The sequence below is a fragment of the Agelaius phoeniceus genome, chromosome 29 (assembly GCF_051311805.1).
Source record: "Agelaius phoeniceus isolate bAgePho1 chromosome 29, bAgePho1.hap1, whole genome shotgun sequence".
Taxonomy (NCBI): domain Eukaryota; kingdom Metazoa; phylum Chordata; class Aves; order Passeriformes; family Icteridae; genus Agelaius; species Agelaius phoeniceus.
This window is the reverse complement of record NC_135293.1, coordinates 2,517,066-2,537,619: the sequence shown is the minus strand read 5'-3', so window position 1 is coordinate 2,537,619 and position 20,554 is coordinate 2,517,066. Positions and strand designations below refer to the sequence as shown.

Here is a 20,554-nt window from a genome sequence, read left to right as displayed (position 1 = left end):
GATTTAGATAAAAAAATTAAAACGCATCGCCTGGGAGAGTGACCGTGTGAAGAAAAGCGCAGGGGTCAAAAAAGAGACTAACTCGTGCTGAGGTAAAAGTTATCAAAAGTGGGAGGTTTAAATAGCCCTGAGGGGGGAGTACGATTCGTGCTCGCTTCGGCAGCACATATACTAAAATTGGAACGATACAGAGAAGATTAGCATGGCCCCTGCGCAAGGATGACACGCAAATTCGTGAAGCGTTCCATATTTTTTCCCGGGTACGGTCTCGAAGCCTCTCCCCGGTGCGACCCTTTTGTTCCCCCGAGAGCGGCACGGGGCGTTCCAGCCCCCCGCGAGGTCGGGGGAGCCCCCCAGACGCGGCCCTGGCACAGGCGAACATCAAACCCTCTGTCCAACTGACAGAAGGAGAGGATACGGTCTTAAGCTGTGCCAAGGGAAATTTAGGCTGGGTATTAGGAAAAGTTTTTTATGGATGTGGTGCTGCCCGTGTCCTGCTGTGCCGCCACCCTGTCCCCCAGCACGGTTGTGTTGCAGCGAGGCCAATGGAGCCCCCCAGCAGTACCACAGTTTTTATTGAATTGCTCTGTTACAGCAAGCTCGGCTCCGGTGGGGAGCAGCGGGGTCCCAAGGCCAGCCCCAGACCCTCCCATCCAGCTCAGCCTCCTGCAGGGCATCAACCCCACCGCAGGGAGCCAGGGCCAGCTCTGTCCTGGCACAATGACCCCTCCCCAGCACCCACTGTCCCATCGGATGGTGACACCGTGCCAGCGGGCAGGATGTGCCTCTTCTGTGCAGTTCTGGGGGCTGCAGTACCCCAAAACCAAGTGACCATGGCTCCTACTGTGGTGACAACCAAGGACGGGGCTGTGAGGGTCCATGGGACGCCATGGCCCACTCAGACAGCGCTCTCCTGGTAGCTGTCATCCTCCAGGAACCTGCTCAGCCTCCTCTCAGGGCTGGTGGCCACATCCTGCCCTGAGGCTGTCACCTCCCCGGCGTCCCCATCGCTCTGCTCCTGGGCAAAGTGCATGAAGACCTGCAGGAATGACAGGATGAGAGATGGCACCGTGGGACAGGGCCACCACACCCTCACACCGCCTCCCCCGTCACCTGGTCCAGCGTGGTCTGGGACACGGAGTAGTCCTCTATGTGGCAGGGGCCACGGTGGGCGGCCAGAAGGCTGAAGACGGTGGCCAGGGAGGTGACACGGGCAGGGAGGTGGTACTGCAGCAGCCCCCCGTGCTGCTCCCGCAGGACAATGCCAGGGAAATGCTGCTGCAGCAGGGCCTGCACTGCTGCTGGGCCAGGGCCCCCCGCCCGCACCACCACCGTGTACCCATCCCCAAACCTGCGGGGAGAGGGGACACTGCTGTGAGCACTGGCATGGCCACCACCCTCAGGAGACCCCCTTAGCCCCCACCCCAGTACCTGTTCTTGAGGTGCTGGACGCTGCCCAGGCAGCGGAAGCGGCCGTTGACCATGATGGCCATCCTGGTGCAGAGCGCCTCGCACTCCTCCATGCTGGGGGGACACGTGTGAGCCCCCCCAGGGCAGAGGGACACTCCCCTCCGGGGGTGCTGCCCCACAGGGGGGTTATGGGGTGTAGCAGACTCCATGGAGCTGGCTAGAGCTCCTTGGAGGGCTGAGACTTAACAGGAGGAACTGCTGAGTCATGATGAGAAAGCAAAATAAGCTCCTGTCTTTTGCCTAGTGACCCCATAGGTCACTTTTTCCCTAACCTTTTCTATTGGACAAATTTGGATCTCCCTATACTCTATAAAAAGGGCTGGTTTAGCCCATTCGGCAGAAGAGCTGTCGCTGGAACCCTTCACAGACTCCTCAATAAACCATGGCTGTGGAACTGCCAGGACGCTCTTTCTCCTCTCTCACTGTCTGCCTCTGCCCCTCGCCCTGTGGCGCTTCTGGCAAGCACGAGCTGAAATCCTAAGAGAGCTGATAATCACTAATGAGCTGAAAATCACTTAGCTTGCCGAAGGTAGTAGCTACGACTTGGAGCTGCCTAGGTATTGGCACTCTGTCTCCCAGAGGGACTGAGTTATCTGGGTAAGGACTGCTTTGCTCGGGGTTAAGCCCAATCTGAGGGCTGCGGGGGCTTGGGGGAGACCAACACCCCCCCTGCCTTAACAATGGGGTGCTCCCCTTTTTGTGGGGACTCACCTGTGGGACGTGAGCACCACGGACCGTCCGTCCCGGATCACGCCAAGGATGCGCTCCCACAGGAACCTCCGGGCTTGCGGGTCCATCCCCGTCGTGGGCTCATCCTGCAACAACGGGCCCAGGGTCAGCCTGGGCAGGACCCTGCTGCTGCTGCTGTGGGGCCTCCCAGTGCCCCCCTCACCAGGAAAACAACGGGGGGGCAGCCGAGGAGGGCGATGGCCGTGGAGAGCTTGCGTTTGTTGCCCCCGCTGTATTTGCCCGCCGGCCGGTCCGCGTGCGGGGCCAGCCCCAGGGCTGTGATGCCCCACTGAGCCACCTGTGAGAGACAGAGGGGGTGAGGCTGGGGGGCTCCCCCTGGCCTGGGGAGGACAGGGAACAGGCCCTACCCTGGGCGTCTCCTCCTCGGGGATGCCGCGCAGGCGGCTGTAGAATTCCAGGTGCTCCCGCCCCGTCAGCAGGTCCGTGATGGCGTCAAACTGGGGACAGTAACCCATGTGCTGGTGGACAGACTGGAGGTCGGTGAGCACGCTGTGGGTGGGGGACAGGTGAGCATGGGACAGGGACAGATGAGCATGGGGCAGGGACAGGTGAGCATGGGACAGGGACAGGTGAGTATGGGACAGGGACAGGTGAGCGTGGGACAGGGATAGGTGAGCATGCTGTGGGATGGGGACAGGTGAGCATGGGGCCAGGACATGTGAGCACAGGATGGGGACAGGTGAGCATGGGGCAGGGACAGGTGAGCATGGGACAGGGACAGGTAAGCATGCTGTGGGATGGGGACAGGTGAGTATGGGGCAGGGACAGGTGAGCATAGGATGGGGACACGTGAGCATGGGAGAGGGACAGGTGAGTATGGGACAGGGACAGGTGAGTGTGGGACAGGGATAGGTGAGCACACTGTGGGATGGGGACAGGTGAGCATGGGGCAGGGACAGGTGAGCGTGGGACAGGGCAGGTGAGCACGCTGTGGGATGGGCACATGTGCCAGGGATACTTTGGGAATAGGGACAAGCAGCTGCAGAGATGAGGATGAGGATGAAGCAGGCTGCAGGGCAAGGGGCCAGGAAGAGCACAGGGGGGACAGAGATGATGGCTGTGGGGACATGGAGAGGGATCCAAGCCGTGGAGTCCCTGCACTCACCCACCTGTGCCCCTTCAGCCAGGCCTCCCCCAGCGTCACCTCCGTGTCCCCTGTCAGCATCTTGAAGGTGGACGTTTTCCCAGCACCATTCACCCCCAGGAGGCCAAAGCACTGTGGGGGCAGAGCAGGCTCACTGGCAGCCCTGGCCCTGCCCAGAGAGCTGTCTGTCTGTCGGTCTGTCTGTCCACCTGCCCCTCACCTCCCCGGGGGGGATGGCCACGCAGAGCCGGTCCACAGCCGGAGCCTTCCTGCGCCGGTACACCTGCACGGAGGAGAGGTGGCATTGCCACCCTGCCACTGCCAGTGGGGCCAGGGGTCCTGGGTGGGCTGGAGCTCGCAGCAGGGTCCAGTCCCAGCCACCCACCTTGGTCAGGTCCTTCAGAAGCAGGAGGTGGCCGTGTGGGGGGATGCTGCCCACCCTCGCCCGCTCCCTGGCCACGTCCTGGTCCTCGTCTCCCAGCGAGGGCAGCTCCAGAGCCCGTGGGCTGTGGGAACAGTGGCAAGGGCACATCCAGGGCTGGCCATGCCCTTGAGCACCCCCAGGGTACTGTGTCCAGTTCTGTATCCAGTTTAGGAAGGATGTTGAGACACTCAAATGCATCCAAAGGAAGGCAACAAGGCTGGTGAGGGGCTTGGAACACAAACCCTACAAGGAATGACTGAAGGAGCTGGGGGTATTTAGCCTGGAGAAAAGGAGACTCTGGGGTGACCTTATCACTCTCTATAGCTCCTGAAAAGTGGTTGTAGTCAGGTGGGATTGGTCTCTTTCTCCAGGCAGCACTGACACAACCAGAGCTCACAGTCTCAAGCTGCACAAGGGAAACTTAGGTTGGATATCAGGAAAAAGTTTTTTATGGAAAGAGTGATAAAGTACTGGAATCATCTGCCTGGGGAGGTGGTGGAGTCACCATTCCTAGATGTGTGTAGAAAAATCCTGGATGTAGCCTTCAGTGCCATGGTCTAAGTTGAGGTGTTGGGGCTGGGTTGGACTTGATGATCTTAAAGGTTTCTTCCAACCCAGTGATTCTGATTCTCAGTGATTCTGGGATTCTGTGATTCTGATTCTCAGTGATTCTGGGATTTTGATTCTCAGGGATTCTGGCATTCTGGGATTCTGGCATTCTGCTCACCCCAGGCGCAGGAGGAAGCGGTGGTACTGCAGCAGGAGGGTGAAGAGGAAGAAGACGATGCCCTCGATGGCCATGGCAAACATGTTCTTCCCTGCCAGCTCCCAGGAGAGGGGAGACACGAAGCGCTTGTCCCCTGCAAGCAGCCAGAGGGGCTGTAGGAATAGGGGACCCCTGTGCTGGGCTTTGGGGAGGGTGAGCAGCCCTGACACCCCCAGACTCACCAAACCTCTCAAAAGCATCAGCCATTGCCTGGTTCTTCACCATGTCAATGAGGCCTCGGCCCAAGCAGAAGTGGGGAAAGATGAGGAAAACCTTCTTCAGGACACGGTTGATGTCATTGAGGTTCTGATGGGGCAGCAAGGAGAGGGGTGGGGGAGCTGGCACTGGCACTGCAGGGGAGGGATGGGGGGTGCAGGGCATCCCAAGGCTCATCCCAAGGCTCACCTGGTCCACAAAGAGCTCCAGCACAAAGGTGGCCACGCTGCCATTGATGCCAATGAAGAGGTTGATGCAGGTCAGGGCCACGTAGGCAGTGCTGGGGATGCTGAAGAGGAAGGAGGCTGGATACATCAGGGGGGTGATGGACCATCTGCAGGGGGGAGAGCAGGGCCTGGCTGAGGTGCACATCCCAACCTGGGGGGCTTGAGAGTGCACCCACCCTCCCAAGCACCACAACCCCTCACCCCGGCTGCCCCCAGCCCCACAACCCCCTCGCCCCTGCTGGGCTCTGCTGCCCCATCACCCGTAGAGCAGCAGCAGCAGCACCAGGGAGGGCAGGTTGGCCGAGGACACGTAGGATTCCTGCTGGAAGCAGAGGAAGATGAGGATGACCAGTAGCGCAGGGACCAGGTAGTTGCACTGAGGGGGTGGAAAAGCAAGGAAAGGGGTCAGGGGTGGGACCAGACCCCTTGGAACTGATCCCTGTCCCCATCCCCATCCCCACCATGTCCCAGGCGAAGTTGCCCAGCCAGTAGGTGATGGGCTTCATCCCGCTGACAAACTGAAGGTGCTTGGCCTTGCTGACCCTCTCCTCAATGAGGAAGACAACGAAGCTGGCCGGGACGAAGGACATGGCGAAGATCACGCAGATGGAAACCAGCACGTCCACAGAGGTGGCCATCCTGCCGAGGAGGGCAGAGAGAGCTCAGCAGGGAGCCAGAGGGGGCTGTGGGACCCCCAAGGCCACACTCACAGGGCGGCCTCGCTGAGCTGCTCCTTGGTGAGGTTCAGGGGGTGGTTGGTGGCCGTGATGCCGAAACGCGCGGGGTCGGCGCCGGGGGGCAGCCGGGCTCGCAGCAGCCCATTGCTGGCCACGTTGAGGAAGGAAACCATGGCGTGCCAGCCCTTGTTGTTGAACCAAACCTGCAGGGTGGGGAGGGTCGGGCAGCTCAGAGGCCCCCAGCCAAGCTGGCACTGCCCCTGGCTCCCACTTCCCACCGGGCTCAGGCTCCCCTGCAGCCCCAGCCATCCTCAGTCCCCCTTGAGAGGACATCACTGCTGTCGCACACATCTTTCATGGAAAATCCTTTCCTTAGGATGTTTTTCCTCCTGAGAAGCTGAGAGGCCTCAGGAACAAAATGTAAACCATGGTTATCTGCTGCTGTGGAATGCAACAGGTGGATCTGGGATTGGCCCGTGTTAGATGTTTCTAATTAGTGGCCAATCACAGCCCAGCTGGCTCAGACAGAGAGCCCGAGCCACAAACCTTTGTTATCATTCTTTCCCATTCTATTCTTAGCCAGCCTTCTGATGAAACCTTTTCTTCTATTCTTTTAGTATAGTTTTAATATAATATATATCATAAAATAATAAATCAAGCCTTCTGAAACATGGAGTCACATCCTCATCTCTTCCCTCATCCAAGAACCCCTGTGAACACGGTCACAACTGCCACATCCCTGCTGCCCCCAGCTCTCACCCCTGAGGCACACCTTGATATTCCTGCGGGCATCCAAGCCCTCGATGAAGCGGCTGAGGTTGGCCAGGAGCCGATCCGAGGGGCTGCCCTGGGTGCAGGAACACACGGTGAGGAGGGGTCTCCCAGCCCTGGGACGCCCAGAGCTGAGCCAGGGGCTGAGTCCAGCTGTACCAGGGTGATGTTGAGCAGCACACGGAGCTCCAGCACTGCCTGTTCCACCTCTGCTGCTGATGGCAGGGCCTGGGAGCTGCCAGCACCCAGGGAGAAGCCGCCGTACCTGCAGGAGAAACGGGGCTCCCACACCTGCCAGAGAGACTCCCACTGCCAGTCTGGCAGGAGCTGGGCTTGAGGATCCACGTGGGTCCCTTCCACCCCAGGAAATTCTACAATTCTGTGAAACCTGACACCCATTCCCCGCTGCCACCCTTGTGCAAACTCAACCCTCCACTCACCCAGGTGCCAGATAAGGGACACAAAGCAGGGGGCTGAAGGCACCTGGACGATGCCTCTGCCCAGGGACCACTCAGGCCCTCCCCAAACCCACCAGGGATCTCCTGTCTCCCTCCATCCCTGGCTGTGCCAGGCCCCAGCCCCTGCCCAGCTCACCTCTGCTCATTCACCCACTTCTTGTTCCTCAGCCTGAAAGAAACGAGGAGGGGGAGTCAGAGGAGAGAGGAACCCCCTGAGGGGACATTAGGGCAGCACCTGCCCAGCCAGCCACATGTCACCAGCAGTGTCCCCTTCCCCCAGGTGTTCCTGGGGTGCTCCCTTGGTGTCCCCACAGTGTCCCTGCAGTGTTCCCAGCCCCAGCACTCACTCCTGACGGATGATCTGGGGATAGGTCTTCACCAGGTAGTCAGAGATGTTCCTGCCCGTCAGGTTCTGAAGGATGTCCCCTGTGCCCCTCTGCACCTGTGGGATGGACAGAGGGGCTGGATGGACACCCAGCCCTGTGGCATCCCCAGAGCATCACCAGTGTCACAGACAACTTTAATGGAAAATCCTTTCCTTAGGATTTTTCCTCCTGAGAAGCTGAGAGGCCTCAGGAACAAAATGTAAACAATGGTTATCTGCTGCTGTGGAATGCAACAGGTGGATCTGGGATTGGTCTCATGTGGTTGTTTCTAATTAATGTCCAATCACAGCCCAGCTGGCTCGGACTCTCTGTCAGAGCCACAAGCCTTTGTTATTCATTCCATTTTTTTCTATTCTTAGCCAGCCTTCTGATGAAATCCTTTCTTCTATTCTTTTAGTATATCTTTAATATAATATATATCATAAAATAATAAATGAAGCCTTCTGAACCATGGAGTCAGATCCTCATCTCTTCCCTCATCCTCAGACCCCTGTGAACACGGTCACACAGCAGAGCCCCCACAGCCAGCAGTGACCGAGCCCTGGGGCTGTCCCTGCCAGGCTGGGGTTACCTGGGGTGGTGGGAGCCCCCCGGCCCCCTCAGGGCACTCGGGCAGCATCCTGTGTGCCCCTGGCCCGCTGCACTGGCAGGGGGGCGATGGCTTTGCCCGTGTCCAGTTCCCACGCTGCAGCACCTCCAGCAGGGATGGGGGGGCTGAGGGGGTCCGGAAGCCATCGGGGTGGGATGCTGGGGGGCACAACCCTGCCCTGGGCACCAGGGGAAAGAGAGAGAGAGAGAGAGACACTCCTGTTACCAGCCTGGTGTGAGCCAGGGGCACCGGGACCCACCGTGGGCGTGCTGGGGGTCCCATAGCATCACACCAGGTGGCAGAGCTGCTCCGTGAGCAGGTGGTTTTGGGAAAGCTGCAAAAGGCAGGCCCTCAGAGACAGCAGAACTGTGATTAGAGCTAAGCAGCAGCCATGAGATAGGTCAGCAGAAAAATTATTTAAACTGTAGAAAAGTAAGGACAAATAGAACAATGGTCTGTGTATTAACGCTTGTCTAGAATAACTCTCTAAGCTACAGTGAAGTTTCTCTAGCAAGATATTAGGAAGGTTGAAGCTTAATAATGGAGCTCTGTGTGTTGTGTTTTAAGGCTTACAAGCAGGTATTGTATTTGAAATAAGCAAGCATTGTTTAACCAAAGGTACGTGTGCTTATAGTGGTTGGATAGAACTACTGTCAATGCGCTTTTGCTTTGTGTGATTGATCAAGAAACTTATAAAGTGAGTTGTAACATTAAGTTCTTGGTCTGCTGCCTGGGATGCGAGCTGCTGGCATCTTCCCATTGCCATCACCGTGTAATGAGACTGATGCTGAAAAAATAAAACAGCTCGAGGCACGTTCCACAGCAGCCCCGTCCCGTTGGTGATCTGTAAACAGCCCCCGCTGCATCAAAGGGACTGAGGAGGGGCCAAGCCAGCCCCGGACACTCACGCCTTCCCCTCTTCCTTCATGCACTTGGTGCCGAAGCCGGGCTCAGCCAGGAGCGCCTCCAGCAGCCGGGATGTGTCGGCGTCTCCCGGGGCGTCGTTGCTAAAGCGGGACACAGGAGTGAGCTGGTGGCGCTGGGGGACCGGGCACAGGGCGGGCACAGGGCTGGGGACACACCTGAAGAAGGTGAACTGCTGCCCGTACATCCAGGGCTGGAGCTGCAGCGGCGGGTACCTCCCGAAGGGCGGCACGATGAGGCTGAAGAGCAGCGCGATGCAGACAAAGACGGCGGGGAGGACGATCTGAGGAGCCCGAGGTGGGGGAAAATCAGGGCTGGCTCTGCCCCACCGTGCATCCCCCATCCCCTCCCTCCCCGCGGCCCCACCTGCGCCAAGAAGCCGCGGGTGCTGCGCCGAGCGTGGAGCATCCTCTTGGTGAAGAGAGCGCGGAGCTGGCGGCAGGTGAGCGCCCAGCCCCGCACCCTCCCGCACGCCGCCCCCCGCAGCAGGTCCGTCTCCCGGGGCTCCTCTGCTGCGGGCAAGAGATGGATTTGGCAAGGGACTCGTGCCAGGGGGCACGGCGGGCTGGCAGGGGCATCCTCATACCCCAGCGGGGACGGGATGCTGCAGACAGGAGCCCCCAAACAGAACCCAGCGGGGACGGGATGCTGCGTGCAGGAGCCCCCAGACAGACCCCAGCCCACACCCCAGCAGGGATGGGATGCTGCATGCAGGAGCCCCAAATCCCCCCAAACTGCCCCCAGCCCAGCAGGGATGGGATGCTGCATGCAGGAGCCCCAAATCCCCCCAAACTGCCCCCAGCCCATCAGGGATGGGATGCTGCATGCAGGAGCCCCCAGCCCCCCCAGACAGCCCCCAGTCCCCCCAAAATGCCCCCAGCCCAGCAGGGATAGGATGCTGCATGCAGGAACCCCCAATCCCCCCAAAATGCCCCCAGTCCCCCCAAACTGCCCCCAGCCCAGCAGGGATGGATGCTGCATGCAGGAGCCCCCAGCCCCCCCAGACAGCCCCCAGCCCCTCCATGGGATGCTGTATGCAGGAGCCCCCAATCCCCCCAAACTGCCCCCAGCCCAGCAGGGATGGATGCTGCAAGCAGGAGCCCCCAGCCCCCCCAAAGCCCCCCCAGCTCCTACCTCGCCGAGCTCCTTTGGCTCAATGTAAAGGAGAGGACAGAGGGGTTACAACCAGTGCCCACCCCCAGGGCAGAGCTGGTGCCCCAAACCATCAGAGCCCCCCCAGAATGGCTGTCCCCACGCCAGTTCTCCTTCAAGAGTTCTTCCCCCTGGGATTTCATATCCCACCCCAACTCCTGCACAGAGCTGGGCTTCCCCAAAGCCATCCTCATCCCAGACCTTTGTTCTGGGGACACCCCAAAACTGGCAGGTAGCTGTGCTGCACGAGGGTCCCTGAGTATCCCCCAGCTTGAAGGGATGATTGCTTGGGTGGACAGCTGCCCAGATGGACACGTGCCATCACCCCAGCCCAGGAGATGGAGGTGGGGAGCACTCAGCACAGCTCAGGGCTCCCACCTGCCCCATCCTTACCCATCTCTCCATCAGCCACATCCCCGTCCCCCATCTCGCCAGGGACTGCTCCTTTCATGGTGCCTGAAAAAATGAGGACAAGATGCCAGGGCAGGACCAAGGCCACAGGCTGTGACACATCTGCATCCATGGGTGTCCCCAGCCTTTGCAGGGTGCTGGGGACACCCCACCCCTCTGCTCTGGGCTGCTGAGCACCTCCCCAGCCCCCCCTGTACCCCAGAGCTCAGCTCCAGCCAGGACCGAGGGGTTTCACCTGTGGTGTCAGTGTCCAGCGCTGTGTCCTCAGCCACCTTCAGGAAGATCTGGGGGTGTGGGAGGGCTGGTGTTAAACACACACCCCCAGAGAGGGAAACCCCCTGGTCATGGGCACCCCAGGAGCCCCCTGAGCGCAGCTCCCCTGGGTACCTCTTCCAGGGTGGTGTCAGAGATGCCGTAGCTGGAGACCCCCAGCTCCCCCAGGCGCGCGTCCAGCTCACGGAACAGCTCCCCAAAGGCCCCATCCCTGGCCCCGCTGTAGGGCAGGACAAAGAGCACCTCGTGCCCGATGTCCTCCACCAGCCTGGAGCCAGGGACCAGCTTCTGGATCAGCGCCGACAGCTGGGCCACATCTGGAGGGATGGGGAGGGCTGGAAAGCCTGGAAACCCCAGGGGCAGGAGCCACTGGCTGGCACAGCTGGCCACAGCTGGCCACAGCTCTGTGTGCCCAGCCTGAGGGTCCCCAGGGGAGATGGAGGGGATGGAGATCCCCCCCTGCACCTCCAGTGAAAGGGGGAGAGGGGCCACATGCACCCCCAGCCCCCCTGGCTGATGGGGGACGTCTGGGGAGCAGCTGGGGGGGACACTGAGGGGACAAAATGCTCACCCACGGTGCTGGCATCGCTGCCCCGCTCGCTGCCCAGGCCTGTGTCACTGCTGTGCTCTGAGTCACTGCCATCCTGCAGGAAAGGGGGGCTGGAGCCTGGCACCCCACAGCAGAACCTGGCCCCCAGTGCCCCCCAATACCCAGGATGGAGACACTGGTGTCACCCTGATTTTTTAAGTTTTTCTAAGCCTTCTGATGTTTACATTCTTGTGCCAAACTTTCTCCCACGCTTCCTGTAAATAACTCATTGTTTTGCATGCTTTTATGAGGAGGAGGAGAAATTTGATGGACTGTTGGTTTGTCCAGTGTCATTGCAGAGGTGGCACTGTCACCCTCCAATCCACTGTCACTTTTGGAAAACTGTAAATGTTGGAGCCAGAAAATAAACTTCCCTTTTCTTCACCTTGAGCAGCAGTGTGTGCACTCATGTTGTTTCATGTCCTACAGACATGGGGGCACACACCTGTGCCCGTGCCCTGTGGGTGTCACCCTGATTTTTTAAGATTTTTTAAGCCTTCTGATGTTTGTTTCTAAGCCTTCTGTTTGCCATTCTTGTGGCAAACTTTCTCACACACTTCCTGTAAACAACTTATTGTGTTGCATTCTTTTATGGAGGAGAAATTTGATGGACTGTTGGTTTGTCCAGTGTCATTGCAGAGGTGGCACTGTCACCCTCCAATCCACTGTCACTTTTGGAAAACTACAAATGTTGATGTCAGAAAACAAACTTCCCTTTTTCACCTTGAGAGCAGCACTGTTTCGTGTCCTACAGTGACACACTGGCTGCCCTTTGGGGGGATGATCATCAGGGTCCCCACCTTTTTGGTGGCACCGGGGACAGTGCCGGTGCTGCCGCCTGTCCCGCTCCTGTCCCGCTTCACCAGGGTGAGGTGGTAGCCCGTGCCAAGCCTGGCCTTGAGGAAGAGGGGGGACCCACAGCAGCAGAGCCGGCCCTGGGAGATGATGGCAGTGCGGTCCCCCAGCAGCTCCGCCTCGTCCATGTAGTGCGTGGACAGGATGATGGTGCGACCTGGGGGGACCAGCAACGAGCTTGACCCCCTTGCTGGACCCCTCCCCATTGCAGGTTCTCCCCTCAGAGGGTGAAGTGGGGGCTCCCGGCCCCACCTTTGCGGTACTTGAGCAGCAGCTCCCAGATGCTGCGGCGGGAGAAGGGATCGACGCCGGCCGTGGGCTCGTCCAGGATCACCACGCGGGAGCCGCCCACGAAGGCGATGGCCACCGAGAGCTTCCTCTGCATCCCGCCTGCGGAGGGACGGCGTTGGGGGGGCTCGGAGCCACGGAGCCCCGCCCCGGCACCCAGCCCGACCCCAGCACGAACCCGAGAGGTTCCTGGTCTGCTCCCGGCGCTTGTGGGGCAGCCCGGTGTCCTGGAGCAGCTGCTCCACCTCCTCCTGCACCTGCTGCTCCGAGAGCCCCTTCAGCCGCCCGTAGAACCAGACGTGCTCCTCCACCGTCAGGCTGTGGGGGGGAAAGGCAAGGTGAGGGGTGTTGGGGAAGATGAAACAGGAAAGCCTTATAAATAGGATTGTCTGACAAAAGATTTTGAAAATATAGAGAGATTGAAATGAAAGCAAGCGTCGAGATCCCTCAGTTACTGCACAACGGGAAAACAATGGTGTGGCTGGCTGAAAGTAATCCTCTTTTGATGAAACAACACCCTCTGCCTGCAGACAGCTCCAAGGGTCAGAGCAGACCCTGCCAGCTTGGCAGAAGGGGCCCAAAGAGGAGTTTTTAGGGTTCAAAATGTAACACAGTATGGTAATGTAGTGATTCTTATAGGCTGTATGGAAATGCTATAGGATTTGTATCTTGTACTAGATTGGTCAGTGAGAATCAGAATATTCAACACAGATGATTTATTGTATTGTAACGGGAACTTCACTCTCTTAGCTCTTGTCTCTTACCCCTCTTACCCCTTTTACTCTCTTAAGCTTTTGCTCTCTTACTCCTTTTACTCTCTTACCCTCTCATCCTCTCTGCCCCTCTCTTCTCTCAGTCCTGCTCCAGCTGTGTCTGGCAGCTCCCAGCAGGGCCCTGCACCCAGGCCCTTTGCAATAAACCCCAAGTTCCTGACCTGGCTGCAGAGATCTCTCATGTCCGTCTGTCCCGACCGTCCTACCCCCCATTGCTCCTACAGAGGGGCACAGGGACTGAGGGGACAGCCCTGCATCACTCCCCACACCGCCCCAGCCATGCCTACATGTCAAAGAGCACGTTGTGCTGGGGACACATCCCCATGGATTTGCGGATGCTGTCAATGTCGGAGCGGATGTCCCAGCCCAGGATATAGGCAGTGCCCGAGGTGGGGGGCAGGAGGCCAGTCAGGATGGACCTGGAAGTGGTGAGAAAAGTGGGTCATGGAGCACAGGGGCAGCAAGGCTTGGGGTCAGGATGGACCTGGAAGTGGTGAGAAAAGTGGGTCATGGAGCACAGGGGCAGCAAGGCTTGGGGTCAGGGTAGGGACAGAGTCAGGCTCAGCTCCTGTCCCCAGCCATGGCCACGCAGCCCCTCTGGGGTGGCTCACATGGTGGTGGTCTTTCCAGCGCCGTTGTGGCCCAGGAAGGACGTGATCTGCCCCTCATAGAAGTCCAGGCTCAGCCCATTGACAGCTGCACGGCCGCTGCTGCCATAAACCTTCACCAGGTTGCGGATGGAGACGCCGGGCTGGAGATCAGCAGGTGGCTCCTCCACCAGCACTGGAAGCCACCAAGGGGTCACATCCCCAGCCAGGACCCCTTTGGCAGCGACCCTAAACCTCCCCAGCAGCGACCCCAGAACCTCCTTGGCAGTGACCCCAAAGCTCCCCAGCAGTGACCCCAAAGCGTCCCTGGCAACGACCCCAAAACACCCCAGAAACTCTGTCCCCAGCCCAGCCCTGTCCCCAAAGCTGTCCCCAGCCCTGTCTCTAGAGGTGTCCCCAGAGATGTCCCCTTGCCATGGGGTGTAGGGCCCTCCTCTGGGGTGAAGGCCTGGGCTGGAGGGCTCTATGGCCACTGGCCTCAGCCACGCAGCTCCAGGGTGGGCAGGGACTCACCTTGGGGGGCAGTGTGGGAGCTGCTGTGGTACAGGGAGTGCCCAGATGAGGATGACTCCCCAAACCAGTAGCTCTTCAGGAAGGGGAAATTCCAGGGCTTGGGGATCCCGTACTGACCTGCAGCAGAAGGGGTTAAGTGGGGCCAGGGCTGAGTGGCAGCTGGGGGTCAGGGGAGCTGCACTCACCTGGGAAGACACCCTCGATGTACCAGGTGGCCAGGCCATAGAGGACAGCGTCCAGCAGCAGCAGCCCCATGGCTGCAGCAAAGCTGTACGGGTCTCCTGGCACTGGGCTGGCAGCCAGGTTGTGCCACTGGATGCCCACCCCCTGCTCCTCGTAGAGAGAGAAGTAATCACAGCCAAAACCAAAGGCCACGGGGGACAGCAGGCTCTGAGGACAGCCAGAAAGGCAGTGAGGGCACAGCCTGGCCTGGGGGGTGCAGCCCAAAGCCCCCCAGCCAGAGCAGCAGGGGCATGGCAGAGGGGCAGACCCCAGCTCACCACAAGGACACGGAGTGGGAAGGTGATGTAGTCACGCCAGGCCACGCACAGCACGTAGGGCAGGTACAGCGAGAAGTAAATGATGCCACCGCACGCCGAGGCCAGGTTGGCACGGGGGAAGAAGGTGCTGATGAGGAAGCACTGGCTGATGGTGGCCACTGAGAAGGTGCCGAGGAAGAGGAAGATGACTGCTGGGTCGCTGTAGGGCAGGATGTTTCCCAGCTGTGGATGGAGGCAGGTTGGAGCCTGTGGAGCCACCCATGCTGGCTCCCAGCCACGCTGTCCCCTGAGACCTGCAACCTGCCTTGAGGATGAGGACAAGGAGGGCAGAGCTGAGGAGGAAGGGGATGAAGCTGCTGAGGAACCAGCTGAGCCAGAGGATCCCACTGCTCAGCCCCATGGTCTTCATGGTCTCCTTGAGACGTGTCTCCTTCTCGTGCACCACCCCCTTGATGATCATGGCCACTGAGTAGATCCAGGCCAGAGTCATGAAGAGAGGCAGCGAGCGGTTCAGGACCCTCAGGAACCTGGGGAGATACCACCAGCCATTCCACCCTTAGCTCAACACTCCTGGGCCACTCTTGTGCCAGGGACACCAAGGCACGACCAGCCCTGTGCCACCTCCCCGCTGCTGCAGGGGGATCACTCAATTGTCCCAGGGTCTGGGGCTGCCCCTCTACTCACACATCATCCACATAGCAGGGGTAGGGCATCTGCTGGACGTAGACCCCAGTGCGTGGGGCAGCCCCAGTGTGCACCCTCACCACCGCCTGCTCCACCAGGTCCTGGATGTACACGAAGCCGCCCCAGACGTAGCGCAGGTCACTGAAGGGGTCAGCTGCAGGGCCTGGGTCCCAAAACCTGGCGGCAGAGCACGGTGCTGGCACCAGGGATCCCCTGGCAATGAGCACAGGGTGGCCATGGAGACAGGCAGGGTGGGCATCCCCCAACCTGTCCTTGATCTTGTTGGTCCTCGTGACGTCGTCGATGTCCATGCGGATCTTGTAGCGGACGTGGGGTGGCAGTCCGGGGGCTGTGGCATTGATGGGGGGCTGGAAGACCACGGCTGCCCAAAACTGCTGCTCCTCCAGCAGCTCCAGGGCTCGGGCCACCAGCTGCTCCTCGGTGGCCACTGCCTCGATCTTGTCCAGGCAGACACACTGTGGGAGGGAGGGCAGGTAGGGCTCAGCAGGAACGGGTGGTGCAAGGGGCCAGCCCCCCACAGCAGGGTGACACAAACCTCCATGAACTGTGACAGCGTGCTCAGCACTGCGTCCACATCAGCGTACAGCTGGTGCCAGGTGAGGCCTGGTCCCCCTGCTGGCCCCGTCAGGAATGTGACCAGCTCTGGCAGCTTCCAGGAGGTGCCGTTGAGGAACCCGTCCAGGAGCTGGGCTGTGCTCGGGGCCAGCAGCAGCTCCTGCAAAGCAGCAGGGTATGGGAGGCCACGCAGCCCACCCTGCTCCAGCTGCACCCCAGCACAGCCCATCTTGCACCCCACAGAAATGGGAGGAGTCTGGGCTCACACACCTGGAGCACCTGCATCTCCAGGCTGCTGTTGAGGAGGGTGTAGATTCGGGGTCCCAGCTCCTGCCAGGCACCCCCCAACTCCCCCAGCACCGACAGCTCCCGGAAGGTTCGGTTCACCTGTGTGAGGGAGGTGAGGCAGGGTTGGGATGAGACCCTCCCAGACCCCTGCAGCCCCCCTGCAGCCCCCACTCACCTCAGCCATGACACTGTCGGGGCCAGGCCCAGGTGGGGTGTACAGGATCTTCCCCACAAAGAGGGGCTTGATCCCCCGCCAGAAGATCTGGGAGAGGGGGCTGGACTCCAGGCTGTGGAGCAGCTCCCTGCAGAAGGGACCTGGGGGTGCAGAGCTGAGCCCTCACCACCAGCCCCCCACCACCAGCCCCCCACAGCCCCTGGCTGAGCCTCCCACAGCCCCCCACACTCACTGGTGCTGCCTGAGGCCACGGGCCTGTGCTCCGAGCTGTTCCGGTCCAGGAAGGCTTTGACATCGTTGTCCTCGTACCAGTTGAGGGAGGGGATCCTGAGGCCCCCGCCCTCGGGGTGGCCACAGGCGATGCGGGACAGGGCTCTGAAGGCACCCGTGCTGCTGTTGGGGGCCCTCAGCCCCTCAATCTCCTGACGCAGCTCGGCCAGGCTGGTCATGGAGGAGACCTGGGGGGAGTGGGGTGAGGGTGGAGAGGGGCAGTGGGGGACAGGGACACGGTGGGGACGAGCAGGGGGCAGGGGAGTGAGGGCTGTACCTCCTCCATCAGGGAGGCTGCATCCCGCAGGAAGCTGCCCAAAGCTTCCACGGTGCCAGCGATTCCACCCAACTCTGAGCTCAGCTGTTCCTACAAGGGGCATGAGAAGGGGTCAGGGGAGGCCAGGGGGTCTCTGCCTCCTTCCAGCACCCGACCGCGCTGGGGCCTCACCGCCAGGAGTCGTGGGAAGTCCATCTGGGAGAGGAAGGAGCCCTCCATGGCACGGAGCTGGGAGCTGGGCAGCGCGCAGAGCTCTTGCTGCAGGCTCTGGGTGGAGTCGGCGTCGCCGCCCACCAGGAATCCCCCCAGGACCGAGGCGTTGCAGACCAGGTCCTTCAGCGGGAGGCGAAGGCTCGCCAAGGAGAACTGGAAGGAGAGAGGAATTCACGATGCGGTCCCCGGGAGGGGGCACCGGGAGCGAGCACCGGGAATGGGCACCGGGAGTGAACACCGGGAGTGAACACCGGGAGTGAACACCGGGAATGGGCACCGGGAGCGAACACCGGGAGCGGGCACCGGGAGTGAACACCGGGAGTGAACACCGGGAGCGAACACCGGGAGCGGGCACCGGGAGCGGGCACCGGGAGCGGGCACCGCGGGACACTCACGATGCGGGGGCTGAGCCGAGCCCCCATCAGCTCATCCACCAGCGCCGGGGGCAGGGATGTGTTGGCCCGCAGGAACCGGGAGAAAGTCTCGTCCTCTCTCAAGTATTCCCTCACCGGCAGAGCTGGGGGAGCAGGGGTCAGACAAGGGGTCTGGCTGCCCCGGCACCCCCCGCCCCCGGTGCTCACCCCTCCGCTGGTTCGCGCTGTCCCGGAGCCGGCGCAGGGCGGGCAGGAGCCGGGCAAAGCTGCTCAGGAGCCGCTGCCCGTGCCCGCGGAGCAGGACCTGCCGGGCTTCGCTCAGGAGACGGGAGACGCTGTGACACGGGACAGGGGGTGGGCAGTGAGACCCCGGCCCAGCCCCGCTGTGCCCCGCAGCTGCCCGGCCCCGCTGCTCACATGGAGCCATCGAAGTTGCCCACCACGCCAGGGGCCTCTCCCGCCGTGGGGTGTCGGAAGCAGGGGTTGTTCATGTTGCAGATGATGCCCTGCAGCCAGGGCAGGGTCCCCGCAGAGGGCAGCGCCTTGTTGGGAAAGTGGCCTGAGGGAAAGGGAGGCAGGTTCAGGGGGGCACTGCAGGACCCCACACACACCCGAGCACCCTGTGGCCACCTCCCGTGTTTGTCCCCCCGGTGGGACAAGGGCACACAGAGGGGGCTCGGCTGGCTCGGGGACACTCACACTCATGCTGCTTGAAGGGCGGGTGGGATCGGCGCACTGAGATCAAGATAAGGAAGAGGAAGAGGGGCCACAGGATCTCGATAGCCAGCTGGATCTGGGGGAAACGCGAGGCCGGTTCACATCAGCGTCCAGGGCTCTGCCTGCCCCTGTGCCAGGCACCAGCGGCTCGGGGTTGCCCCAGTCGCCCACTCACCCGCTGCCGCCGGCGGTAGGTGAAGTTCTTCCAGAGCAGCAGCCCCAGCTGGGTGCCCACGGCCATCGCTCGGCTCCGGCTGAGAGCGGGGGGGCAGCCCCGAGCTGGGGGTGACGATCGGGCTCTCAGTTCCTTCTGCTTCGGGGCTTATCACAGCCCGGGCACGGTGCCGGGCACAGGGCTGAGCTCCGGGGCCGGCAGGAGCCGGACGGCATTCCGGCAGCAAAGCTCCTTTCCGGAACTAAAGGCGCAAATCACATTCTTTCCTAAACCAAAAGCACCAGAATTGGGCACGAGCTCTGTCCGGGAGCCAGGAGCGCGATTCGCTGCCCATGCCGGGCACAGGGAGCAGTCCGGCACCCCAGGAACGAGCTGGGCAGCCCGGGAGAGGCTGAGACCTGCCCGTGCCTCAGTTTCCCCGTGAGAGGGATGCGGGTGGGGCTCTCATCAGCCCAGGAGCGGAATTGCTCCGGTGCAGTGGGCTCGGGGGCGAGCTCCGACACCCGCATCCCTCTCTGCCAAGTTGCCGGGAATTCACCCACCCCTGGAGCGGGGCCAGCAGCTCCGGGGCCCGGCAGCAAAGCTCTGCCAAGGCGGCTCCGTGACGAGCCCGGTGGCGGCGGCGGCACGACCCAACCCGCAGCGTTCCGCCCGGTGCACCCGCCCACGCCCCGGGGAGAACCGAGCTCCGGGGCGGCTCCCCGGTCACCGCGAGCCTGGGACAGCACCAGCACCCCCGGACTTGCCCCTCGTTTCGCCCCGGGGCCGGGGGAGCCGCGCACTCACCGACGCCCCGCGCTCGCCGCCGCCCGCCCGCGCCCGGGGCTAAGCCGGGTCCCGGGAGCAGGCGGGATAAACGGGCACGGGGCAGCGGGATTAGGATCCCGGCTGGGAAATCCGCCTAATCCGCCTGCGGGGCCGGACACGAGTAGGTCCCGGGGGTAGGATTCCTCCGGGGATGCACCGGGGTCAGCTGGGGTGACACGGAGAGGAAGAAGGAGCTGCCGGGTGGGGGTGACACGGGGAGACAGAGGTGTTTGAGTGTCCCCATCCGCTGCAACCGAAGCGGAACTGCCGGTCCGGGGGAGCCCCAGCCCCGCGGGATGGGGGTGGGGGGTGGCCTCTTTTCGGGACAAAACAACCAGAGAATCCCTGGATCCTCCCGGGGGACTCGCGTGGGAATCTGCTCACTCATCACACGAGGACGAACACGCCGCCTCGCTGCACCGGGAGCCCGGCGGACCCCGGCAACCGCCGGACCAACCGCAGCTCCCGGCGCCCTCCAACCCCACGTCCCCCACGGTTCGGCCGCACGGAGCCCCGCTCTGGGCGGGGTGCGGAGTCACCGGGAGGCGGACGGGCCGGGAGGGTGTGGGGACAGCCCGGGGGAGACACGGACAACACAGGGGAGGGCATGGGGACAGCTCGAAGGAACGATGAGGACAATTCAGAGCGGACATGGGGACAGTTCGGGGCTACGAAGGGGACACGGGGATAGCCTTGGGGAGGGGGGGGGCGGCACAAAGAGCCTCGAGGGGACGCTGGGGGGACGCATCCGGCCGAGACCAGCGGTCGGGACACAGCCTCGCCTCTCCTGTGGCCCCTCGCAGCCCCCGGCCCGGGACCCCCGTTACCTGATGCTGCTGCGCGGCCTCTTTAAGAGACCCCGCGAATCCGCCGGGCGCGCGCCGGCCCCGCCCTCCCCGCGCTACAAAGTAGCCGTGGGCGTGACGTCACGGGAGCCGGCTCTTAAAGGGGCAGGCACGGGGGGGGGGGCGGGGAGTGGGAATCCCGCCCCCATCCCATCCATGAATCCCATCCATCCCATCCCATCCCATGGATCCCATCCTATCCTATCTCATCCCACGGATCCCATCCCATCCCATCCCATCCCATCCCATGCATCCCATCCCATGCATCCCATCCCATCCCACGAATCTTGTCCTATACCATCCCATGGATCCCATCCCACCCTATCCCATCCCACCCACCCCACCCTTGGGCGCCCCCACGGAGCAGCGCGGCTCTTCGAAACGCAGCATTTCGCCCAAAAAAAAAGTGGATCCCTTCCCTGCCAGGCGCGTCCCGTGCTGTTCCGTTG

At 61.7% G+C, this 20,554-nt stretch overlaps 1 protein-coding gene and 1 non-coding gene across 7 annotated transcripts; one reads left to right on the top strand and one right to left on the bottom strand.

Moving 5' to 3' along the window:
* The first annotated feature begins 147 nt into the window (after nt 1-147).
* On the top strand, nt 148-254 carry LOC129131444 (U6 spliceosomal RNA). Its single transcript, XR_008535644.1, has one exon. It is a non-coding gene; the product is annotated as a U6 spliceosomal RNA (small nuclear RNA).
* A 303-nt stretch (nt 255-557) lies between these two features.
* Nucleotides 558-20,181, bottom strand: ABCA7 (ATP binding cassette subfamily A member 7). Of its 6 annotated transcripts, none has more exons than XM_077191322.1 (51): nt 20,088-20,181; nt 18,454-18,719; nt 18,261-18,354; nt 17,979-18,120; nt 17,769-17,896; nt 17,583-17,704; nt 17,146-17,340; nt 16,975-17,064; nt 16,660-16,885; nt 16,428-16,567; nt 16,235-16,351; nt 15,945-16,124; nt 15,656-15,864; nt 15,389-15,565; nt 15,009-15,231; nt 14,705-14,926; nt 14,390-14,594; nt 14,205-14,321; nt 13,695-13,866; nt 13,371-13,502; nt 12,489-12,628; nt 12,275-12,412; nt 11,968-12,179; nt 11,150-11,222; nt 10,693-10,895; nt 10,541-10,589; nt 10,288-10,350; nt 9,877-9,894; nt 9,109-9,254; nt 8,901-9,025; nt 8,727-8,825; nt 7,801-7,996; nt 7,191-7,285; nt 6,980-7,012; nt 6,545-6,650; nt 6,387-6,461; nt 5,648-5,817; nt 5,399-5,576; nt 5,198-5,313; nt 4,900-5,044; nt 4,677-4,800; nt 4,456-4,588; nt 3,690-3,810; nt 3,525-3,587; nt 3,330-3,436; nt 2,568-2,709; nt 2,363-2,497; nt 2,182-2,285; nt 1,432-1,524; nt 1,114-1,351; nt 558-1,039 (listed from the first exon to the last, which is right to left on the bottom strand). In XM_077191322.1, the coding sequence occupies exons 2-51, from the start codon at nt 18,517-18,519 to the stop codon at nt 899-901; spliced, it is 6,738 nt and encodes a 2,245-aa protein (XP_077047437.1). In that variant the 5' UTR covers nt 18,520-18,719; nt 20,088-20,181; the 3' UTR covers nt 558-898. The 6 variants fall into 6 exon arrangements, with proteins under 6 accessions (XP_077047437.1, XP_077047439.1, XP_054506141.2 ...); XM_077191324.1 differs by having other exon boundaries at nt 9,109-9,251; XM_054650166.2 differs by having other exon boundaries at nt 18,454-18,694; nt 20,088-20,155.
* Nucleotides 20,182-20,554: the final 373 nt, after the last annotated feature.